Source organism: Scyliorhinus canicula, chromosome 15 (genome assembly GCF_902713615.1).
Source record: "Scyliorhinus canicula chromosome 15, sScyCan1.1, whole genome shotgun sequence".
Taxonomy (NCBI): Eukaryota; Metazoa; Chordata; class Chondrichthyes; order Carcharhiniformes; family Scyliorhinidae; genus Scyliorhinus; species Scyliorhinus canicula.
Genome location: NC_052160.1, coordinates 145,156,600 through 145,182,313, shown reverse-complemented (window position 1 = coordinate 145,182,313; position 25,714 = coordinate 145,156,600). Strand labels below are relative to the sequence as shown.

At 47.8% G+C, this 25,714-nt stretch overlaps 1 protein-coding gene across 1 annotated transcript in view; it reads right to left on the bottom strand.

The window, feature by feature from the left end:
* Nucleotides 1-25,714, bottom strand: part of rassf5 (Ras association domain family member 5) — a 73,709-nt gene that overhangs the window by 4,923 nt on the left and 43,072 nt on the right. Inside the window, exons 2-4 of the mRNA XM_038819490.1 lie at nt 10,752-10,859; nt 7,767-8,064; nt 5,760-5,875 (exon numbers count right to left, since the gene is read on the bottom strand). Coding sequence (XP_038675418.1) covers nt 5,760-5,875; nt 7,767-8,064; nt 10,752-10,859 — 522 coding nt within the window. The remainder of the gene's footprint in view (nt 1-5,759; nt 5,876-7,766; nt 8,065-10,751; nt 10,860-25,714) is intronic.

Genomic DNA, 25,714 nt, shown 5'->3' with positions numbered 1-25,714 from the left:
TCTGTTTGCGAGGCATGTACTCGCCACTCGCGTCCAACTGCCAGGTGAGTCGATTGAGGACTTCTGGCAGGCCCTTATCCCTCTAGTACAGGACTGCGAGTGCCAGGCCGTCATGGCCACAGAACATTCCAATCTCCTCATGCGGGATGCATTTGTGACGGGGATTGCATCGGACCCCATCCGGCAACGACTGCTGGAAAGGACCGCGCTCAATCGAGCAGCGACAAAGACTTAGCGCTCTCCATGACGGTCGCCTCCCGTAACGTGCAGTCCTACACTGCCTGCCGCGTGGCCCACCCACCCTACCCCTCGTGGACCCCGCAACCGACCCCCCCGACTGGGGCTGCTTCCACACAATATGCCTGCGATGCTCGCCACACTGCGCACTCTGGGGGTCCCCACTGTTACTTCTGCGGCCAACAGAAGCACCCCCGCCAGCGCTGCCGCCCCGTGCCGCAACTTGTAAATCCTGTGACAAGAAAGGCCACTTTGCAGTGGTGTGTCAGGTCCGCACAGTTGCCGTTATCGCGCCCGACCATTTGCCCCTTTCCTCAGCCGATTGCACAATGGGCGCCGCCGTCCTCTGCTCCCGGAGCCACGTGCGACCAGTGGGCACCGCCATCTTCTGACCCCAGGTCCACATGCGGCCCGTGGACGCCGCCATCTTGCCCCGCCCCCACAACATGCGCTCCATGGGCGCCGCCATCTTCTCCCCCACAGGTACTTCGGACATTTTGTCCTCCCCTCAGGACTGGAGCACGGGATCCGGGTCGCTGCCGCTCCTCGTCGGACTCCTCGGACGATCGCCCGCTACTCGCCTCCATGACGCTCGACCAATCCCGTCCTCACAACCTGGCTACCGCTTCAAATGACGGTGCTGGTCAACGGCCATGCGACCTACTGCCGACTTGACTCCGGGAGCACCGATAGCTTCATCTGTCCGGACACGATAAGGCGCTGCTCCCTTGCGGTCCATCCCGCCAACCAGCGATCTCTCTGGCCTCCGGATCCCACTCTGTCCCGATCCGGGGTTTGTCTGGTCAACCTCACCGTACAAGGCGTGAAATTCAGCCGTTTCCGCCAGTAAGTTCTCCCCAACCTCTGTGCGACACTTTTACTGGGCCTGGATTTCCAATGTAACCTCCAGAGCCTCATCCTCAAATTCGGCGGACCCCTACCTCCACTTACCGTTTGCGGCCTCACGACCCTCAAGGTTGACCCTCCCTCCCTCTTTGCCAATCTGACTGCAGATTGCAAGCCCGTCGCCACCAGGAACAGACGGTACAGCACCCAGGACAAGACCTTCATCAGGTCCAAAGTCCAGCGGCTGCTTCGGGAGGGTATTATCAAGGCCAGCAACAGCCCTTGGAGAGCCCAAGTGGTGGTACAGCCAGACCATCAATCGGTACACGCAGCTCGACGCGTACCCCCTCCCTCGCATATCTGATATGGTCAATCAGATTGCACAGTACCGGGTCTTCTCAACGATTGACCTGAAATCCGCCTACCCCGCCAGCTCCCCATCCATAAATCGGACCGTCCCTACACTGCCTTCGAGGCGGACGGTCGCCTCTATCAATTTCTTAGGGTTCCCTTCGGCGTCACTAACGGGGTCTCGGTATTTCAAAGAGAAATGGAGCGAATGGTTGACCGGTACGGACTGCGGGCCACGTTTCCGTACTTAGACAATGTCATCATCTGCGGCCACGACCAGCAGGACCATGACGCCAAATTTTTCCACACCGCATCTCTCCTCAACTTCACTTATAACAAGGAGAAGAGCGTATTCAGCACAGACCACTTAGCCATCCTCGGCTACGTAGTCCAAAATGGACTACTGGGGCCCGATCCCGACCACATGCGCCCCCTCATGGAGCTCCCCCTCCCCCACTGCCCCAAGGCTCTCAAACGATGCTTAGGGTTCTTTTCTTACTACGCCCAGTGGGACCCATAATACGCGGACAAGGCCCGCCCACTGATCCAGCCAACGCAATTTCCCCTCACGGCCGAGGCACAACAGGCCTTCACCCGTATTCGCTCAGACATAGCCAAGTCCGGGATGCATGCAATAGACGAGACACTGCCCTTCCAAGTAGAGAGCGACGCTTCAGATGTCGGCCTTGCCGCCACTCTAAACCAGGCAGGCAGACCCGTGGCATTCTTTTCCCGCACCCTCCATGCCTCCGAAATCTGACATTCCTCTGTTGAAAAGGAGGCCCAGGCTATCGCCGAGGCGGTGCGGCACTGGAGGCATTACCTGGCCGGCAGGAGTTTCACCCTCCTCACTGACCAACTGTCGGTAGCCTTCATGTTTAACAATACGCAGCGGGGCAAGATCAAAAACGATAAAATCTTGCGGGGAGAATCGAGCTCTCCACCTATAATTACGAAATCTTGTATCGCCCCGGCAAGCTCAACGAGCCCCCAGACGCCCTCTCCCAAGGTACATGTGCCAGTGCACAAGTGAACCAGTCTTTGCCATCCGGGGGTCACTCGGTTGTATCACCTAGTCAAAGCCCGCAATCTGCCCTACTCCGTCGAGGAAGTACAGACAGTCACCAGAGACTGCCAGGTCTGTGCGGAGTGCAAGCAGCACTTCTACCGGCCAGACCGCGCACGCCTGGTGAAAGCGTCCCGCCCCTTTGAACGCCTCAACGTGGATTTCAAAGGGCCCCTCCCCTCCACCGACCGCAACACCTATATCCTTAGTGTGGTCGATGAATTCTCTATGTTCCCCTTCGCCAACCCATGCCCGGATATGACGTCTGCCATCGTCATCAAGGCCCTCGATTCCATATTCGCTCTGTTCGGTTTCCCCGACTACATCCACAGTGACAGGGGATCCTCATTCATGAGCGATGAGCTGCGTCAGTTCCTCCTCAGCAGGGGTATTGCCTCCAGCAGGACGACCAGCTACATCCCCCGGGGAAACGGGCAGGTAGAGAGGGAGAACGGGACGGTATGGAGGGCCGTCCAGCTGGCCCTACGGTCCAGGAACCTCCCAGCCGCTCGCTGGCAGCAGGTCCTCCCGGATTCACTCCACTCCATTCGGTCACAGCTGTGCACCGCTACTAACAAAACACCCCATGAACGTGTTTTTACCTTCTCTAGGAAGTCTACATCCGGGGTGTCGCTCCCGCCTTGGCTCACAGCTCCAGGGCCGGTCCTACTGCGTAGGCATGTCAGACTCCACAAGGCGGACCCTCTGGTGGACAGGGTTCGCCTGCTTCATGCCAACCCTCAGTATGCAGCACGGTAGCATGGTGGTTAGCATAAATGCTTCACAGCTCCAGGGTCCCAGGTTCGATTCCCGGCTGGGTCACTGTCTGTGCGGAGTCTGCACGTCCTCCCCGTGTGTGCGTGGGTTTCCTCCGGGTGCTCCGGTTTCCTCCCACAGTCCAAAGATGTGCGGGTTAGGTGGATTGGCCATGCTAAATTGCCCGTAGTGTCCTAAAAAGTAAGGTTAAAGGGGAGGTTGTTGGGTTACGGGTATAGGGTGGATACGTGGGTTTGAGTGGGGTGATCATTGCTCGGCACAACATCGAGGGCCGAAGGGCCTGTTCTGTGCTGTACTGTTCTATGCTCTATGCTCTATGCCTACGTGGAGTTCCCCGACGGCCGCCAGGACACAGTCTCTCTCAGGGACCTGGCTCCCTCGGGTGCCGATCCCACTCCCACACACCTCCCCACCCACGCGCCACCCTCCCCTCCCCCGGCCTCACCCACACGCCACCCTCCCCTCCCCCGGCCCCACTCACACGCCGCCCTCCACTCCCCCGGCGCTCCCAGCATCAGCCCCAACAGGTCCATCCCTCGTTCCCCTGCCCACACTTGAGGACATGGAAGATTTCGGCATGCTCCCAGAGTCGTCCAGCCGCTGGCCAGCACCAACACCGCCAGCACTGATGCCGACGACGCCGACACCGCCTGTACAGACGTCGCCACCACTGCTGCATCGCGCTCGCAACGAACCGTCAGACCACCGGTCAGACTCAACCTCTGACGGGCACCGGGCTGCAAGATTGACACTTAATTTTTTTTCCCCTCCCCTCTGTAAATAATTCACGGATAATGTATATATAGTTCCACGTCACCCCCGCCGGACTCATTCTTAACAGGGGGTGAATGTGGTAATCCACCACTGTGTTTGTGTGTGTGCCTGTATTAGGGGATGTACAGCAGTACCTGTATTACAGGTTTGTCGGTAGCCCATGCCGGCTAGCTCCGCCCACAGGGAGCAGTATAAATATGTATGAGATCTCCTGGGCTGCCATTTTACCAGCTGCAGTCGAAGGATAAACATCTCACGGTAATAAAGCCTCTCTTGTACCGATTCGAGTCTTTAAGTGCAATTGATAGCTCATCAACTATCTTATTGGAAGATGTGGTGTTGTTCTTCCAGTTTGTGTTGGGCTACGCTGGAGCATTGCAGCAGGCCTGTGGGCATGAGTGCAAGAAGCTGAGTTGTGATAGATGGAGTGGTCCCTATAGAATTTTGACAGGAGTTAGGGGAAAATGTATTTAGTGGTGGCATAATGCTGGAGTTGGCAGAAACTGCAGAAGAGGATCCTTTGAATGTGGAGGATGATGGGGTAAAAAGAACACAAGAGGGTCCTGGTCACCGTTCAGGGGGGGGGGGGGGGTGTTGAAGGAGGGTTGGGAAATGGGTTAGACATGGTTAAGTGCCCTGTTAATCACAGTGGAGGGGAATCCTCCAGTTGAGAAAAAGGCAGACATGTCAGGAGCGCTGTTTTTGAAGGTGGCATCATTGGAACAGATCCGTTGGAGATGGAAAAATTGGGGAGAATGGGATGGAGTCCGTACAGGGAGTAGGGTGTGAGGAGCTGTTATCGAGGTTGGTATGGGAATTGGTCAGTCTATCATCAGAAATGGAGACAGAGAGGTTATGGAAGGGAAGTGTCAGAGATGGACCACGTGAAGTGTTGTGGGAGACAGCCTGACTAAGACTGGAGCAAGGAATGTTCCAGATACCCCACAAAAATATTTGCATAACTGCAGCCCACGTGGGTACCCCTAGTGAAACCTATTTATGTGCAGGAAGTTGCTCTGTATCGATTTACATCGGGGCTGGTTTAGCACACTGGGCTAAATAGCTGGCTTTGAAAGCACACCAAGGCAGGCCAGCAGCACGGTTCAATTCCTGAACCAGCCACCCCGAACAGGCGCCGGAATGTGGCGACTAGGGGCTGTTCACAGTAACTTCGTTTGAAGCCTATTTGTGACAATAAGCAATTTTCATTTTAGGGGCTGGTTTAGCTCACTGGGCTAAATAGCTGGCTTTTAAAGCAGACCAAGCAGCCCAGCAGCACTGTTTGATTCCCGTACTAGCCTCCCCGAACAGGCGCCGGAATGTGGCGACTGGGGGCTTTTCACAGTAACTTCATTGAAGCCTACTCGTGACAATAAGCGATTTTCATTTTCATTTGGGTATCTGAGTAAGAAGCAGTTGTTGGCAATGATCATGTGGCTTTTCCAGGTAAATACAGCTCTCTTTCAATCTGTAATTTCCAAGTTTGTTTTGCCAATATAATCTTGCATAGGATGCTTCTATGCATTCAGATTTCTTCTGAAGAAATATAGCTTGTAATGCTAGAAAGACAATCCACTAAATTGCTTTGCAGTCCAACAGTTTTTAATAACATGAAACAACAAATAGCGTCTGTGATGTTTAAATAAGAAACTATACAACACAACTGGTGCTTTTAGTTATGGCTGCAAACATATCAATTTTAACATACCTCAACCTCTCCAGTTTCATTCTCCTTCATTGCAAAATTTGAGACAGTTGTGTCTGGGCCAGCCAAAAGGCGGATTAAAAGAGGATGCTCGTTTTCTTTAAGTTTCTGCAGGTGCACTAACAAAGGAGAAAAAAAGGGGTATGTACTGATTATAATTATCAAGTCTTTTGTGTGACACCAAAATAACAGCTACAGAAATCAACATAATTACTAACCTTTGAGCACTTGCTGTCTGCTTATATAGCAGTCTCGAGTATAAAAGTAGAGAAGTATTGCTGCAACTGTACAAGGCATTGGTGAGACCGCACCTGAAGTACTATGTACAGTTTTGGTACCCTTATTTGAGGAGGGATGTAGTTGCATTAGAGGCAGTTCAGAGGAGGTTTAATAGATTGATTCCAGAGATCAAGGCTTTGCCTTATGACGAGAGTTTGAGCAGTTTAAGTCTACACTCTCTCGGGTTTAGAAGAATGAGAGATATACAAGATGGTAAAAGCTATTGACAAACCAAGACACAGAGTGGATGTTTCCTCTTGCAGGACAATCTAAAACAGTTTTAGAATAAGGGTTGCAAATTTAAAACAGAGATGAGAAGAAATGGGATTTACTGCCCCAGACTGAGGTGGACTTTGAGCAAATTTGAAAGATAGACAGGTTTTTAATTAGTAATGGGTTGAAGGGTTATGGAGAACGGGCAGGAAAGTGGAGTTGAGGCAGAGAGGAGATCAGCCATGATCATATTGAATGGCAGAGTGGGCTCAAGGGGCTGAATTGCCCACTCCTGCTCCTACTTCTATGTCTAAGGGTCAGATGTAATGACTGGAGGGGCCAAATAGCCTAATCCTGCTCCTAATTAGTCTGTTCAGATGTATAAAACATCAAGGTGTAGTGTGTCTATTTCGAGTGCAAGGTGGAAACCACACACAAATTGTATTGCTTAAGTTAGGCTACACTGGGGTTCACATTTCTGCTAAAATTAATTTGCATAATTACAAACACAAAATCTTTCAGAAATTACTGCAATCGAGCAGTGTAATAGTTTCTTTTTCCCATGAAAATGTAGTTCTTGATGTATTTAAGAGCGATAACCAAATCCAGTGTTATTAATACAACTGAAAAGAGTTTTACAAGCAAAAAGAAACATCTTTATTGACAGTGAACAGGCCTCCCTCCATCCACGAGTAACAAATCACAAATTCATAAGAAATAAGAGTAGGTCATTTAGCCACTGCCTTCCCCGCTATTCACCAAGATTATGGCTGATCACATTGTGGTTTCCATTTCCTGTCTGTTCCCCATAACCCTCAACTCCCTTGGTGATCACATCTGTCTAACTCCGCAGTAAATATATTCAATGACCCAGCCTCCATCACTCTCTGGAGAAGAGAATTTCAAAGGCTAACCACCCCAGGAGCAGAAATTCTCTAAAGCGCCGTCTTAAATGGGCGGCTGCTAATTCTGAAACTGTACCCCCTGGTTCTAGATTCGCCGGTGAGGGGAGAAATCCTCTCAGCACCTACCACATCCAGTCTTCCAGAATCTAGTGTTTCAATAAGATCCCTGCTCATTTCTCTAAACTTCAAGGAGATAGGTCCAACAGGCCTTTTCCTTGATGACAAGCCAACCCCTCCATCCCAGGAATTAACCTAGTGAATCTTTGCTGAACTGTTTCCAATACATGCATATCCCTCTCAAGTAAGGACACTACAATGTACACAGTACTCCAGCTGCAGACTCACGCCTGTACAGCAATAGCAAGACTTACCTTCTTGTTTATTCCATCCACCTTGTAATAAAGGCTAATATTTCATTTGCCTTCCTTATTAATTACTGTACCTGCAGGATAACCTTTTGTGATTTAAATCTGCTTTTAAAAATCATTTGTAAACACTATACCAAACCATTGAATTGTTTGATTTCTATTGGCTTTCGTAGAAGTAGTTCCTTAGTAAATATTTGTATTTTACATATTTAAAATTAGGAAAGCATAACAAATTTTTAGATTACCATCATTGCCTTTTTTTGTCTGATAAAAGAGAGCAAACTTTTGAGGATTATCGATCACCATGAACTTTTTTAGCAGGCCTGTGATCACTTCATTGACAGTGGTTACACTACTGATGTGAAGCTGTTTAATTGCATCCAGTGGGAGGTAAAATGATGTTCTTTTGTTGGTGATTTCTGCTGGATTCACTTCCTTCAACACATCGTAGATTGATTGTGGTCGGATGCCTGCTGGGACAGTGACAGGGCGCCGCAGTTTGAGATGAACTTTGATGAATCCAGTGTATGTGCCATCCGGATTCTGAAAAATAGCATTAAAAGAGCGTATGAAGTAAATGTTTCACGATGCTTACAAACTTAGTTGCTATGATGCCGTGTGAACTTTTGTTGGCAGTTTATTAAAATCTTTAAGATTAAAGTTAAAGATTCAGGGCATGATCGAACGGTCACACTGCGCCCGAAAAGCAGTGCACCACATTGCAATGTGGCCGATAGAAGCCAGGAGACCCCGCTCCCGGTATATACCCGGCTTGCAACGCCTCGTGAGATCGTGACAGATCTCACGAGACATTGCGATATGAATCCCGTCCGTTGTGCCCGGGACCACTTTTGGGCAAATTTGCATATTAGAGCAAGACAGCTACTCTCACTCTAATGTGCGGTTTTCCGAGGCACCTGAGGCACTGGGATTTATCCCCTTGGCCTCGGAGTCCTCAGGCAAGGGCCGTTTAGTACTGGTCTCCACAAATTGGGACTAGACGGAATGGCACTAGTGGGGGTCTGACAGGGGATTGGAAGCCCCCAGCTGCATGCCCTTTGAGTGGGGTGGTACAGCATTCATAGGTAAAATCACAATATTTTTAGATTTTGTGGTTAATGCTGATCATGGGCGGGATTTACTGATCACCCCAAAGCGTGGTTTTTCACAGGGGAGACGACGCGCCAGTGGGATCTACTGGTCCCACAGTTGTCAATGGAAAGGTTAAACCAGTCAATCACATATGGCATAAAATACAAAAAAAGTGTATACAATGGGAATTAATTTATTGAACATATCTCGCTCCAATTGCCGCAGGATCCTAAAAACACAAATGTCCGACATCAATAGGAGCTGGAATGATCTACTCTGAAATCTACATTTTAGCAGATGGCATAAAAAGGACTCCTACACTGTCAACACAATATTAGAATATTCGGTGTGTTAGCCAAAATATTAAGGGTCATAAAAATGCTACATTCTTAAAAATCAAGTGCTGCAAGCAATAAAAAACATTTCAAAATGTAACTGTGGAACTCTTTTGAGGTTAGATGTCTTCAGCTCCTTTACAGTTGTGAAGGGAGTTTAATTTATAATGCAGTTTTGTATAGTGCAGCAAAAGCAAGATGTAGGCTTAGAACAATGACTAAGGAGAAATTGTTCTTTCTGTGGGCTATATAAATTGTGCTGCAAGTTAGTACTGTTTGCAACTTATTCTGATGTGGCCATCTCAATGGAAGCAGCTAATTTTTATTTGCTGTATATTAGCAAAATAATACTTATTATGCTGCGCAGATACAAAATAGAAGTAGAAATGAGAAACAATGTGGTATATTGGAGGATTAACATATTGTATCACACAGTGGTGAGATGTAATTCATTGTTACATAAATGCAAAATAAAAGACTAAAGCACAGCAACATACACCAGTGTGGCTAAACTTTCCACAGATAGTAGGGTGGACTTCATTTTGCAATAATTATCACTACAACTTATCTGGTTTACTAATGCCCTTTCGGGAAGAAATGTGCCTAATCGGACCTATATGAGACTCTAGATCCACAACACTGTGGTTGACTGTTGTTGTACCAAAGACTCCAGAAGGTGGTCAAGGATACCTTCTCGAGGACAATTAGAGATGGGCAACGAATGCTGGCCTTCTCAGCAATGTCGGTATCTCATGGACGAATACAAAAAGGGGACCAGTTGGTATGTATGATTTAATCCTGTTGTAGTTACATCGACTCAATAACACAGATTTACCAGATTGAAAGGCAGTTCAAAGTCATGTTGTTCAATAGATAGCATAGTGGTCAATTGATATTGAGGTATGTAATAGTTGCTGCTTTGTCCTAGCTGTCAGTGCTGCATTATTGTTATATTGACTCGCCTTAAGTGAGCATCACTCTGGGAAAAACAGATGAATTAGGATTGCAATTTTGCTTCATATCAGATTTTCATGGGAAATTAAAGAGTGAGGTTTGAAAGACATGGGGTGGGATTCTCCGTTACCCGACACCGAAATCGGGAACGATGATCGGGCGGAGAATGGCTCTACGCCAAATTCAGGGCAGGCGCCAGTTTGACGCTTTGTCACTATGCTCCGCCCCTCCAAATCCACATCATCGGGCCGTGTGCAATCGCAACCTCGCTGGAATGTCCTTAGCCAGCCCACCAGTGATGCTCCGCCTCCGATAGGCCAAGTTTCCGACAGCACGAGCCATATGTGATCTCAGCAGTTGGAGCGGCTGCGGAGAGAAAGAGTGTGAACAGTGTCCAAGGCTGCCAACTCAGCCGGGATCTGTGCCGCTGGCCAAGGGGCCTCTTCCAGGGCTGGGGGGGGGGGAAACACCAGAGTGTGGGGCTGTGGGGTCAGGGTGGACGGATACGTGGTCCAGCATGGCCAGTGCCATCTTGTCTGGCGAGATCGGTGCGTGTGTGTGTGTGTGTGGGGTACATGCAGCTGCAGCTCGCCAACCTGCACATGAGCAACACAGGACCCGGGGACTCGCCAACCGTTTTACGCATGTTCTGCGGATGTTTCACATGGCGCTGGTGCTAGCCCCTCACTGGTAGCAGAATCGGTGAGGGTTTTGTGCTGATTTCCCCGGCGTAAAACTCCATGGACCCTTGGTTGGTGTCGGCACAGCCTCAGGGACGGAGAATCCAGCCCATAATATAAAAGGATTATTTTAACTTTCTGTAATATTTCATGTCAATAATATCCTTACCAAACGCATCCCCAAGCAGTTTTTAGCCTTTCCATTGTATTCTTCAATTTTTCGTTTAATCTCTTTTTCTGTGAGAACCTTGGGTTTTTCTTCTTTTGGTGCCACATTCTAAAAGAAAACCATAATTAGAAAGGACTTTCTATTTCCCTAAATTATCAAGATGCATAATACTCACTGAAACCCTAAAGAAAATAGCAGAAAATTTAAAATGACTTAAAAGTACAAATTTAAAATCCATGTTTGTGCCAACATTAGTGCAGAGTTTACACTTACTCGAGTCAAATTCATCCTAATATTGTCATATGACAATTAAAACAAAGTGAAGTTACAATTCCTTCCACGTCCAATGCCACAGCAATGTTAAAGCTGCTCTGTACGGCACCTTTGGATCAATCCAGAAGCATAAGACTTATTTTGGAATACACTGAATATTCTCACATTTAACTGACTTTGAATTTGCCACAATTTTAGCAACAACAGAACCTATTTAAGAGTAGAACTTGGGTTCATCATCAGAAAAGTTGTGCATATGTACAAAACGTAAAACTGCATATGTTGGTCTTCCTGATTATCTTCATATAAGATTTTTTTTTAAACCAAGTTATATTTTTTGGTTGCAGTCTCCAGTGGTTCATTGAATGAGCAGCACATGTCAATTTCTAGACCAGAGCTCTTAAGAAGCAGTTATGATCCAATTTCTTCAAACAATGGTTTACAGAATAGAATCACAGAACTTACAGTGGAGAAGGAGGCCATTCGGCCCATCGAGTCATCACTGGACCTTGGAAAGAGTACCCTACTTAAGCACACACCTCCACCCTGACAAGGGCAGCACAGTGGTTAGCACAGTTGCTTTACACCTCCCGGGTCCCAGCTTCAACTTCCGGCTTGGGTCACTGCCTGTGAGGAGTCTGCATGTTCTCCCAGTGTCTGCATGGGTTTCCTCCAGGTGCTCCGGTTTCCTCCCACAGTCCAAAGATTGCAGGTTAGGTGGATTGGCTATGCTAAATTGCCCTTAGTGTCCAAAAAGGTCTTTGGACTGTGGGAGGAAGCCGGAGCACTCGGAGGAAACCCACGCAGTCACGGGTAGAACATGCAGACTCCGCTCAGACAATGTTGGTCTTCAAGGCCAAAAAATTTGGTTCATTGTGCTCCCCCCACTTTGTTCTATGTTTATGGGTGCCATTTCAGGCTTACAGTCACACCTATACCATGTGCACACAGTTTTGCTGTGGGCCATGATGGATACAGTTTTGGAGAGGACACAGGAAGTATGCAAATTGTGAGAGTCAGTATGCAACATGTAATTGTGGTGCCTTTTTGACCTGAAATGGTCCAGTTAATGCCCTCTTAACCTCACACAGCTGAGCATGCATTTGACAGCAAGATTGACTTCCCAACATACTTAAGGAATTATTAGTTTGGTTGCTATTGATTTCTACTGGCTGCTGCAGAGGTACAAATGTTAAAGGAAGTGGTCAGTAATACGATTTCAAGTTGAAGTCTACTAGGAATGGTGTGGCATGCTGTAATAGCCTTAGTTCTGGCTTCACAGATACAGGTAGGACATTTAGGACTGAGATGAGAAATTCTTCACTGTGAGGGTGGTGAATTTGTGGAATTCTCTATCACAGAAGTTTGTGGAGGATAAGTTACTGAATATATTTAAGAAGGAAATAGATTTCTAGCCATTAAAGGCATCAAGAGAGTGGGATTATGGCATTTAAGGTTCAGCCACTATCATATTAAATGGTGGAGCAGGAATGGCCAGCTCCTGCTCCCACTTCCTATGGTTCTAGGTTTCCAAGGTTCTGTTCAGTGAGGACGACAAGCTTCTCAAAGAGGGAAATTGGGGGTGGGACTTGGTTGTAGACAATAGCTGCATATCTGCCCAGGGTCATCACAGAGCAAATTAGATGCCTCCACTTCAGCAAGGAAGGCTCACCGAAATCTGCTGCCTCTTACAGTCACTCTCTTGACCAAGGTGTCCAGTGTAATGTCAAAACATCTTGCAGTCCATTGGCTCACTTTCTTCCACAATCAGTTCCAGCACCAACAGCAATGCACCTCCCTTTAAATTGTTGCATCTTTCTCAGTTTTGTGCCTCCTGCTCAGGCATGTAGCTACCCAACAACGTGGTTAGTGCTGGCTGCACGCAGTAATCATTTAAACGAGCAGGCAGCACAAAGTTTGTGTGTGTGGGTTAATCAGGTATCACAATCCTCATTCCAGTTTTATCCAATTTTGCAGCCTCAATTAAAAGATATATATATTTCCAATTGCGGGGTAATTTAGCGTGGCTAATCCACCTACCCTGCCCGTCTTTGGGTTGTGGGGGTGAGACCCCCGCAGACACGGAGAGAATGTGCAAACTCCATACGGACAGTGACCTGGGGTTGTGGTAGAACCCGGGACCTCGGCACCGTGCGGCAGCAGTGCTAGACTTTGCGTCAACGTGCCGCCCTTTGCTGCCTCAATTTAACCTACCTGTTAACCAGCATCTTTCAAATGCCGACTAGTCTGTGTGCATTTCCAGTGCTTTCTGCTTCTATCTTGGATTACAGTATTTGCATTTTCCTTTTGCCAATTTCTCTCCTGTGTTGACTTCTTCTGAAGCACAGAGCACCAAACACACTCCCTTAACTCATTCTTCATATGAGTGAAGTCTCAGTGAGCACCGAGACTATTTAATCATAGTGACATTGCGGCAGCCCTCAATCCTGTCCTCACTCAATGGCCATACAACTGCAGAAGAGGGAACTGGAACCCTTAGCTGACTTTCTCATCCCTTTTTTAAGCATTGCTAATGTTACGTTGGGGGAGTTGAGCTAACCCACCACAGATCAAACACTGAGCCTGGAGAAAGCAGAAAATTCTTGAAAAACTCAAGCAAGTCTGTGGAGAGAGAAACAGAATAAATGTTTGAGCCTGTATGTCTGTGTCAGAAACTGTTGAGGTTTTTCAGCATTTGCTGTTTTATTTCAGATTGCCAACATCCACAGTATTGTGCTTTTACCAAAGCTGGAAGGTTCTGGCCAATATAACTCAGCTATTTGCAGCTACTATATGCAGCCAATATAACTCAGCTGTAATGCTGCTTTTACTAACTCTTTTTTTTTAAAATAATTTTATTCGAATTTTTTACAGAACATATAAAAATATAACAAGTATAGCAAAAAGCAGTAATATGCAACTAACAGCCCCATAACACCCACAATTCCCCCCATACCATAACATCACATGTATCACACTCCCCCCCCCACCCCCCCCCCCCCCCCCCCCAACCAAGAGAACTTAACCATAAATTAAAATTAGATAAATCAAATTTAAATAAAATAAGCCAACATAATCAACGTTCCCCCCCCCCACCCCCCCGGGTTGCTGCTGCTACTGTCCCAGTACCCTATCGTTGAGCCAGAAAGTCGAGGAAAGGTTGCCACCGTTTAAAGAACCCTTGCACCGATCCTCTCAGGGCGAATTTAACCTTCTCAAGCTTAATGAAGCCCGCCATGTCATTGATCCAGGTCTCCACGCTTGGGGGCCTCGCGTCCTTCCACTGTAGCAAAATCCTTCACCGGGCTACTAGGGATGCAAAGGCCAGCACACCGGCCTCTTTCGCCTCCTGCACTCCCGGCTCTACCCCAACCCCAAAGATCACGAGTCCCCATCCTGGCTTGACCCTGGACCCCACCACCCTTGACACCGTCCTCGCCACCCCCTTCCAGAACTCCTCCAATGCCGGGCATGCCCAGAACATATGGGCATGGTTCGCTGGACTCCCCGAGCACCTGGCACACCTATCTTCACCCCCAAAGAACCTACTCATCCTCGTCCCAGTCATGTGGGCCCTATGCAGCACATTGAATTGGATGAGGCTAAGCCGCGCACACGAGGAGGAAGAATTTACCCTCTCCAGGGCATCAGCCCATGTCCCGTCTTCGATCTGTTCCCCCAGTTCCCCCTCCCACTTCGTTTTCAGCTCCTCTACTGACGCCTCTTCCACCTCCTGCATAAGCTTGTAGATATCGGATATCTTCCCCTCCCCGACCCAGACCCCCCGAGAGCACCCTGTCACTCACCCCCTTCGCGGGGAGCGCAGGGAATCCCTCCACCTGCCGTCTAGCAAATGCCTTTACCTGCAGATATCTAAACATGTTTCCCGGCGGGAACCCAAATTTCTCCTCCAACTCCCCCAGGCTCGCAAACCTTCCGTAGATAAACAGGTCCTTCAGCTGTCTAATGCCCGCTCTATACCATCCCCGAAATCCTCCATCCATGTTCCCCGGGACGAACCTATGGTTCCCCCTTAACGGGGCCTCCATCGAGCCCCCCACTTCTCCCCTATGTCGCCTCCACTGCCCCCAAATCTTGAGGGTAGCCGCCACCACCGGACTCGTGGTATACCTCGTGGGAGGGAGTGGCCACGGCGCCGTTACCAGGGCCCCCAGGCTTGTATCCCCACAGGACGCTCTCTCCATCCGTTTCCATGCTGCCCCCTCCCCCTCTATCACCCACTTACGCACCATCGACACGTTGGCCGCCCAGTAGTACCCCGAGAGGTTGGGCAACGCCAGCCCCCCCCCATCCCTACTCCGCTCCAAGAAGACCCTCTTCACCCTCGGGGTGCCATGCGCCCAAACAAATCCCATGATGCTGCTGGTCACCCTTTTAAAAAAGGCCCTAGGAATAAAGATGGGCAAGCACTGGAAGAGGAACAAGAACCTCGGGAGAACCGTCATTTTGACGGATTGCACTCTGCCCGTCAGCGATAGCGGCACCATGTCCCACCTTTTAAATTCCTCCTCCATCTGTTCCATTAGTCTGGTGAAGTTAAGCTTATGAAGAGCCCCCCAACTCCTGGCCACCTGCACCCCCTGCTTTTACTAACTCATCTGTCCAATTCTTGTTTTTATCCCTGGCAATTATAATGGATCACTTGCCCAATCTGCAGAGGTTTGGATCACTGCTCACTAGATAATACTTCTGCACATTTTTGCAATGACAAACCTAATAGGGAATAGTTTTCATCAATAATGCAAGATTTTAAGATTAGGTAATTACACACTGAATCAATCTCCCCATGATTCGGAGGGATTCTTGATTAGATTAGTAATTAAACTATTCTATGTTGGATTTTTCTCTGTTGCTGCTGAAATGAGTAAATGGTTCTGGCGCTCCTGCCCGCCAGCCTGTAATTACGGCAGAGAATTCCTCTGCTTAATTGCAAGTATTATTGCTTACCCACACAAATATCTTCAAAAATATGACTGACATATTTTCTTGCTGTAAATATTAAAAAGCACAAAACATTTTATTCAGATAATTTAATTTTACCTCACGCTAATCAATAAAATTGATGTTTTCACTTATGATATGCCACAGATGGTGACAATGTAATTTGGATTCAGCAAGACAGTGTCTGAAAATATGCCTAATAAATAATTCAAAGCAGAATGACACTGCTGGATTTGGTAAATTTGTACAGACACAAGATGAAGATCTAATTTTTAAATTTTGATTGTGTCAATAGACAAAAATCTCACTTAAATAACTGAGCAAACTGGCCCAATTCCAATCATTTGTATTTAAATTGAATCTGCTGTATTATTTCTTTGAGACAGGAAGAACAGTTACACAAGCTACCTCCTTGTGTAAACCAGGGGCTGGTTTAGCTCACAAGGCTAAATCGCTGGCTTATAAAGCAGGCCAGCAGCACGGTTCGATTCCCGTACCAGCCTCCCTGGACAGGCGCCGGAATGTGGCGACTAGGGGCTTTTCACAGTAACTTCATTGAAGCCTACTCGTGACAATAAGCGATTTTCATTTCATTTTTTTCATTCCTTTAAATTTCAAACCATTCTCGGCATTTGTCTGTCAATCACCATCAACTAGTACCAGGCAGACCATCCGGCATCATCCTCGGCACTGGAAATGCCAACGGCAAACCTAGCCCCGATGACCCAGCCAAGTCCTCTTTGTTAATATCTGGGGGCTTGTGCCAAAATTGGGATAGCTGTCTCAAAGACTTATTATGCAACCGCCTGCAGGTCATATTCACACAATCGGACATTAGAGATAACGTCCCAGACGCCAGTATCACTATTCCTGGGTATGCCCTGTCCCACCAACAGGACAGACCCAGCAGAGGTGGCGGCACAGTGGTATACAGTCCAGAGGGAGATGCCCTGGGAGTCCTCAACATCAACTCGAGATCCAATGAAGTCTCATGGCTTCAGGTCAAACATGAGCAAGGAAACCTCCTGTTGATAACTACGTTATCAGTACTCCTCCACGTTGAACACCACGGAGGTGCACAGAATGTACTCTGGGTAGGGGACTTCAATGTTCATTACTAAGAGTGGCTTGGTAATATTACTGCTGACCGGGCCCTAAAGGACATACTGCTAGACTGCGACAGCTGGAGAGGGAACCAACTAGAGGGAAAAACATACGCGACCTATCCTCACCAACCTGCCTGCCGCAGACGCATCGGTCCATGACAACATCGGTAGGAGCGACCACTGCACAATTCCTGTGGAGATGAAGGCCCATTTTCACATTGAGGGTACCCTCCATTGTGCTGTGTGGCACTACCGTTGTGCGAAGAGGGATAGATTCAGAATAGATTGAGCAACTCAAGACTGGGCATCCATGAGGCAGTGTGGGCCATCAGCAGCAGAATTGTAATCAGCCACAATCTGAAACCTCATGGTCCGGCATATCCCCCACTCTTCAATCCTGGTTTAATGAAGAATGCAGGAGGGCATGCCAGGAGCAGCACCAGGTATACCGCAAAATGAGGTGGCAACCTGGTGAAGCTACAACACAGGACTACTTGCATTCAACATAGGCAGTAAGCTTATGACAGACCTAAAATATCCCAGACCCAACAGATGAGATCAATGCTCTGCAGTCCTGCCCCATCCAGTTGTGAATGGTGGTGGACATGGACAATTAAACAATTCACTGGAGGAAACAGCTCCACAAATATCCCCATCCTCAATCATGAAGGAGCCCAAGACAAAGCTGATACATTCGCAAAAATCTTCAGCCAGAAGTGCCAAGTGGATGTTCCATCTCGGCCTCTTCTAGAGGTTCCCAGCATCACAGATGCCAGACTTCAGCTAATTCAATTCACTCCACGTGATATCAAGAAATGGCTGAAGGCACTGGATACTGCAAAGGCTATGGGCCCTGAAAATAATACTGAAGACATGCTCCAGAAGTTGTGCCCCTAGCCAAGTTGTTCCAGTACAGCTACAACACTGGAATCTACCCGGCAAAGAGGAAAATTGCCCAGGTATGTCCTGTACACAAAGAACAGGACAAATCCAACCCAGCCAATTACCACCTCATCAGTAAAGTGATGAAAGGAGTCACCAACAGTGCTATCAAGCGGCACGTTCTTAGCCATATCCTGCTCACTGACACTTAGTTTGGGTTCTGCCAGGATCATTCAGTTCTGATATCATTACAGCCTTGGTTCAAACATGGACAAAAGAGCTGAACTGCAGAGGCGAGAGGAGAGTGACTGCCCTTGATATCAAGGCAGCATTTCACCAGATATCATATCATCGCATCCAAATAGTTTTTAAGTTTTAGAAAATGTAATCTGGACCAGGTTTGCACCATCACTTTGTAACTGCATACCAAAATATTAACTGTAGCATCCTACGTTGACAAATTCAGATATTTTTAAATGGTTGCGTAATCAAGGAGCTCATTGGCATTCACTATCTCAGCTCACTTGTAATGAGTAACCATCTGGGAAAGAAGAGCCCAAGTTGCTGAGACACCCAAGAAACCACATTGTTCATAGTTACCATCATCACATAAGCTGGAGAAAATATTTGGAGATTCAAAAAAAATATATATTAAGCAGGATGATTTATGCTAACAAATCTTCATCTTGCAACCTTAACTTGAAAAGCATACAATACAAATTTGTTTTTCACGAATGACATAGCTAAAAAAAAAAGTTGAGTCCATTCTGGGTGGAATTGGCGGGGCTGTTCCTGGTGCTTGTAGTGTAGGGAATGACCCCGCCACCTAACAGCACAGTTTTCTTTAGTGCCCAAGCAGGGAACACCCCCAGAGGTTGCACTCAGCATCATTTCCTGCACTGAAGATCTCTGTCCTGGGATATCATTTCTCACAAATGCGAGCTTCCCAATACGAGCTGCAGCTGAGGACTGTGTAGGTGTATTGCGCTGTAGCTGGCCTGCAATGACTGAGTCTGTTGGGTGCACTTTCAGTATGGTGCCAAGTCATTGGACAGACCCCAAGAATTAACGGCAGGGCAGGTCTTTGCAATGAGCTGGAAACTGGAAGATCACAGGTATTCACCTGCCTTGCTGTCTCTGGGAAATTCCACACAATGGGCGGAATTCTCCGCAACGCCCGACGCCGTCGTGAAACCCGGAGTGTTTCACAGCGGCGTCGGAGGCCGCTCTTCACCCCCTATTCTCCCCCCCCCGGGGGGTTGGAAGGGCATGCCGTAAATCTCGGCGTGCCGAGAATGACACGGCCGGCGACGCCTAATGATGTCAGCCGCGCATGCGCTGTTTCAGTCTTCCCCTTAGCTGCCCCGCAAGACGTGGCGGCTTGATCTTGCGGAGTGGCAGAGGGGAAAGAGTGCGTCCCTTGGAGACGCCGGCCCGACGATCGGTGGGCACCGATCGCGGGCCAGTCCCCTCCCGAGCACGGCCGTGGTATTCACTCCCCTCTCCGCCCGCCCCCCCCCCCCCCCACAAGCCACAAACAAACCTTTGGCGCCATGTTCACGCCGGCAGTGACCAGGTGTGGTTGCCGCCGGCGTCAACAGGTCGGGAACGGCAGGCCGCTCGGCCCATTTGGGCCGGAGAATCGCTAAACGCGACACGCCATTTTGGGGAGTGTGGGAGAATCGCGGGGGTGGGGGGCAGAGCAGCACAGTTGCATTGTGGATAGCACAATTGCTTCACAGCTCCAGGGTCCCAGGTTCAATTCCGGCTTGGGTCACTGTCTGTGCGGAGTCTGCACATCCTCCCCGTGTCTGCGTGAGTTTCCTCCGGGTGCTCCGGTTTCCTCCCACAGTCCAAAGATGTGCAGGTTAGGTGGATTGGCCATGATAAACTGCACTTAGTGTCCAAAATTGCCCTTAGTGTGGGGTGGGGTTACTGGGTTATGGGGGGGGTGGAGGTGTTGACCTCGGGTAGGGTGCTCTTTCCAAGAGCCGGTGCAGACTCGATGGGCCGAATGGCCTCCTTCTGCACTGTAAATTCTATTAATCCAAGAGCGGCCCTCCCGCGATTCTCCCATCCGGTCTGGGCAGCGGAGAATCGCGCCCAATATGTCTGGGAAGTTACTTCCCAGATGCAAATTCAGCTTCGGGTCACTGTCTGTGTGGAGTTTGCACTTTCTTCCTGTGTCTGCGTGGGTTTCCGGTGCTCCGGTTTCCTCCCACAGTCCAAAGACGTGCAGGTTAGATGGATTGGCCATGATAAAGCATCCTTTAATGTCCAAAAGATTAGGTAGGGTTACTGGGTTGCGGGGATAGGGTGGGGTGTGGGCCAAGATAGGGTGCTCTTTCAGGAGGGTCCGTGCAGACTGGATGGGTTGAATGGCCTCCTTCTGCACTGCAGCGATTCTATGGGCGTGATTCTCCGAAACGGAGAGAAAAGGCCTGGGCACCGATCGCGGGCCAGACATCTGATGAGCACGCCCGTGGTGCTCGATCCTCTCTCCGCCCCCCACAGGCCCCACACTTAGTTGTCGCGCGATGTTCACGCCGGCAGCGACCAGGTGTGGTTGCCGCCGGCGTGCACTGGTCGGGGTCGTTAGGCCGCTTGGTCCATCCGGGCCGGGGAATCACCGGTCGCCGGGAAAAACGGCGAGCGGCGATTCTGCGACACGCCATTTTGTGGGTGGTGGGAGAATCACGGGGGGTGCCAGGGCAGCGTGGCGTGATTTGACCGGCCCTCCCGCGATTCTCTCCCCCGTCGTGGGGAGCGGAGAATCGCGGCCTATGACTTCAATGGAAGAGATTTAAAAGACAATGGGCAGGATTCTCCGTCCTGCCGCACCCGTGTTCTGGTGAAGCGCGCCCCTGCCGGCAGCAGGATCCTCAGTCCTGGCAGCCGGTCAATGGGTTTCCCATTGTGGGCACCCCCACGTCATAGAGAAATCCACGAGTGTGAGTGCGCTGCCGGCGAAGCGGACGTCCTGCCCAGTGGCTACCAGACCTGCAGCCCCATGAACATGGGATATCAAATAAAGTCTTTCAGTTGGTTATATCAGAGCTGGAACGTTGAGGAGATATACATCATTGTGCATCAATCACATCACTTCAACCCATCATGTGGACTCTGCTAATTACAAGGGAGCCAAACCTCAGAGCGAGAGATCACACCCAGATAAAGGCAAGAACTAGCCTCAAAAAAGATGCATCTCAGATGTGAAAATTAGGCTAATTGGTTCTACCTGCAGGATTATATTTCTTCTCTACAGGAGCTCAGCCACAATTTTGTCATAAGGCCAGAATCTTCCAAACTCCATTTTTCTTCAAAGAACGGTGAGAATCTTTCAGGCTTACAATGCGGTTCACCCTCAATCCTAAAGGACTGGTTAAAAACATAAGTGACTTGTTTATTTTTATTTTGTTGGCAATTGAAGTGCATGTTACATCTTTAGGAATCATCTTTTGAAGTGTGCGTGTGTGAAAGAGAGAGAGGAATGAGAGCATTACATTTGCACTTTGCGTGTTGCAAAAATAAATGTTTATCCTTTCTTTCGATTTAAACACATGAAAACCGGTCTGTTCTTCAACATCGCGGCACTCAAAAGCGTTAAATCACTCAAAGAAAATTCCAACTGCTGTCAGCTGGGAGTAAGGCAAAGGAGGAATATTATCCCATCACCCCTATCAGATGGTAGAGACCAAGGGTATTCATCAGAAATTCCACAGCATTCAGCTCATTTTGCAAATTCTCTGATTTGAAGCAGGCAATGCCAGTCAAATACAAGACCCAAATAACATCTAAAATTAGGCAGTCAAGTGACAGGTAACATACACAGTACACAAGTGCTTAAACACAAGAAAGCTGCTACCTATCCTTGTCTTTCACTATCATCACCAAGTCTTGTGGTTAACAATAACCAGAGGTTAAATGGGGCCAGCCACATCAACTTGGTGGGTACAAAAGCAGGCCATAAACAGTTTACTCTGAGGGATGATTTACCAAGATCGAAAGCCTCTTCAGGATCTACAAGGCTCTTGTCAGGAGTGAGATGGAATATTTACCACTCACCTAGATAAGAGCAGCAATAATTGCACTCAAGATACTCATCATCATTACTATTGGAACAAGGACCATAATCATTCTTAGAGCAATTAAGGGATGTGCCATAAATGTGTTTGCCAAAATTCCAAAAATATTAAAAACAGTAGTCTTCAATTGTGTTTTACATTATTCAGGTTTTTTGCCTCCACTATTCCGCCAGGAAGATTATTCTTCACATTGATAAAAAGCGTAGCCTACTTGAGAGTACCCGTGCAACATATTTATGCTTGGTGGTGACAGCTGGCCTGTTGAGAAAGACATTGATTTTGCTTTACTTTTTTTTTTAAATTTAGAGTACCCAATTCATTTTCTCCAATTAAGGGGCAATTTAGCTTCTCCAATCCACCTACCCTGCACATCTTTGGGTTGTGGGGGTGAAACCCACGCACACACGGGGAGAATGTGCAAACTCCACACTGACAGTGACCCAGAGCCGGGATCGAACCTGGGACTTCGGCGCCGTGAGGCAGCAGTGCTACTCACTGCGCCACCGTGCTGCCGTTTTTGCTTTACTAAGCTGTACACATGGTGTTCCACTGAAACATTATCTATCCCTCGAACACCATCATCAGCATTCTTAATCATTTATCTCAACATTGTTTTAGGAACTTACTGTGTTCAAATTGATCGCTACATTTGTCTGTTTAACAGTGACTTAAAATTCATTGGTCGTGAAGTGTCTTCAGATGTCTAGAACATGTGCAAGATGCAGTATAATTTCAAGTGTGTTCTTAGTGACATGGCTAGAATGTTCATATGACCCAAGCAGAGCTTCAATATCTTTGGTTATGTTTCACTTGTAAATGTTTCGCATCTTATTCCAGTGGAGTTCCAGGGGCTAGAATTACTGAACAAAGACAGTTGTTAACTCGCCCAAAGACAGACTTTCAATCAGCTGTTGAGATTAATGATAGATGCAAGGACGGGCAACATCACACTGACCATATGCTTAAGAGCCATGCTGGCATGGTTAGAACACTTCTTGTTTTGGACCAATATATCTATCATGTACAGTATTTAAAAAGAAACAAGAGTAGAAATTGCTTGTGCTCCCCACTGAAGGCGTTTTCACTGATTCGGGGCTGTTTAGCACAGGGCTAAATCGCTGGCTTTGAAAGCAGACCAAGCAGGCCAGCAGCACGGTTCGATTCCCGTACCAGCCTCCCCGAACAGGCGCCGGAATGTGGCGACTAGGGGCTTTTTCAAAGAAAACGTTATGTCATTCCGAGGACATTTCAATAAAGATCAAAGACCAGGACAAACAATTATTTGGTCAAAGATTTGCTGGAAAAATATGCACTGTTGCACAAAATTTATCGGCATCAAAAATATTTCCATGTATTTATTTTCTTTTGGAAATAAAGTCAATTGAACTTGGAATGATAGGCATGTTGTTGAAACAATTACATCTTGCAAATCTAACTGTTAAAAGTGTCCTCCCAACCTACACAGAAGATAGCCAGAGACTACTCATCACAGGGACTGGAATATTGTGGCAGTTTACTAAATGATACACATCTGAACTGGAAGGTCCAAGGAAAAATTCAAATTTCAACTTTTCTAGAGATTTGCTGAGTCCTTTAATGAAGCTGGTTTTAGGTGAGGATTCAAAAATCACCCGATAACCTACTTCCCAATTCAGGGCCTCAGCAGGGAACTCCCTGCCAAGGCCACATTTAGTCCCGTTTCCTGCATTGAGGGGCTCCGCTCGCCGTAACTCCCCAGTGCAGGAAAAGATGGCGTTCCGATCTCTCGACCCGACGCGACCCCGAATCCCCCCAAACTCACCCATAAGGAGGGCCTTGGGGGTGGGGTGGGGTGCGGGGCACACCCACCTAACACGCGCAGGGCACCCCCCAGGCTCGATCCCCACCGCAAGACAAATGCCAGCTTGGCAGGGCGCTAGGCTGGCAATGCCATGGTGCCCAGACTGCATGTAGCAGCCTATAATTCAAAAAGCAGATCCCAGAACGATTTGGCTGGCGGCCAATGAACTGGTTTGAATTTCTTACCGATAGCTCGTGGTGATTGATTCTGATTTCTCTGGGATTTCTCTTTCCCCAGTAATACTGGATTGTTTCGCTTTCAGTTCAGAAGCTGGAAGAAGCACCTCTGAAGTTTTGTTCTCCAAGATCTGATGAATTCTCTCTAAAAAGTCCTATTCCCCGAGAACTAAATGAATGTTGCCGCCAGAAGACCATACCAACTGTACACATGGCTTTGATCAATCAGCGTGCTGGCAGGACAGCCAACTGCAAACAATTTATCAAAAGCAAGGACTCGTTATATTTTTACCTTAATCCATATTATTTTTACCCCTTTCCACCCCTCTGTGTTTGTTTGCCTTGTGTGTGTATGGGTAGAGGGTGGAATGGTTAAAGGGGGGGGGGGTAGTAGGTCTAGCTCACCGTTATTCCATTGTAATTACTGCATATTTCATCTTTATTTCTGCTATAAATAAACAGTATTTGTGTTCCAACTTACAAACCTGGTGACTGTAACTTATTGGACAACCAAGGGCCAAAGTTTGGGAATTTTATACATATATTGGTTAATTCGCTTGTGTTAGGACTCTGGGACCAGTGGGGCTAGAATCAACCGTGCATCAGCCCAGGGTGTCATAACAGGTCCCATTTAAATGGGGCAAAAACTGGATTTCCTCCTGCACACCAGTTTTGAGAGTCCTGCTTAGAGGAGTCTGGAACATTCTAAAAGGCAAGTGCAAGTATTTTCACACCTTCAAATTTCACTGTTAGGGAATGTAATGTGGATGTATTTTTAATGCAGTGATTCACTGGAGGGATCTGCCTTTTGAAATGTTGGTTGACCCTTGAATGATCAGTCTGAGTATTTGTTCACATACATTAAAGGACCATAATGCAGTGAAAAATGTTATAAAATGTCCTGCCAACATGTGTTCTCATCTTTTCTTTTGTGTTTTGAATGGCTTAGGCAGATATATGAAAATAAAACTGGTTTTGCCACCTGTTCCCTTACTTCCCAGTGATCAATTCTGGAGGTGAGTTTCAAGTGTTACTATGTTTCAGTATAGAAGGCGTCCATTCATCTGAAAATAAATAAGAGTTTCAAAAAGTTGTAATAACAGATTGGTCCCTTTCATTTGGGTTTTGGTTTGTTGACACCTAATAAGTATAACAAGGTTTGTTTCACAATTCAGAATGCATTTTTCCTCAATATGATATGGAGACATTTATCAACTTCCCATCCCCCCATCTCCAATGGATTGGAAGATATTTTCCATTAATATTGCATGGAATCAGGGGAATATACATTGTACATACAGGAGGAGTGGCAATGGAAGATACATGGTAGGTATAGAGGTAGCATGTGAAATCGGAGTGGGCATGCAAGATACATGAGAGTAGAGAGGGTGTAGGGGGGCTGGGATGCTGTGTTGGAGAATTAAGGCTTCTAATGACCCCGACTCAACACTCTGGGATGTCCCTCTCCCCAGTAAGGCTGACTTGCAAGCTGCAAAAGTGTTCAAGCTGTGTCCCCCCCCCCCCCCCCCCCCCCCCCCCCCAACTCCCCGGAGTCCAGACGACTGGCCCCGGAAGTGCATACAGCAGCTTAACTATTTCCTTGAAGTACGTGAATCAGTGCGTGCCTTATCAACTTAAA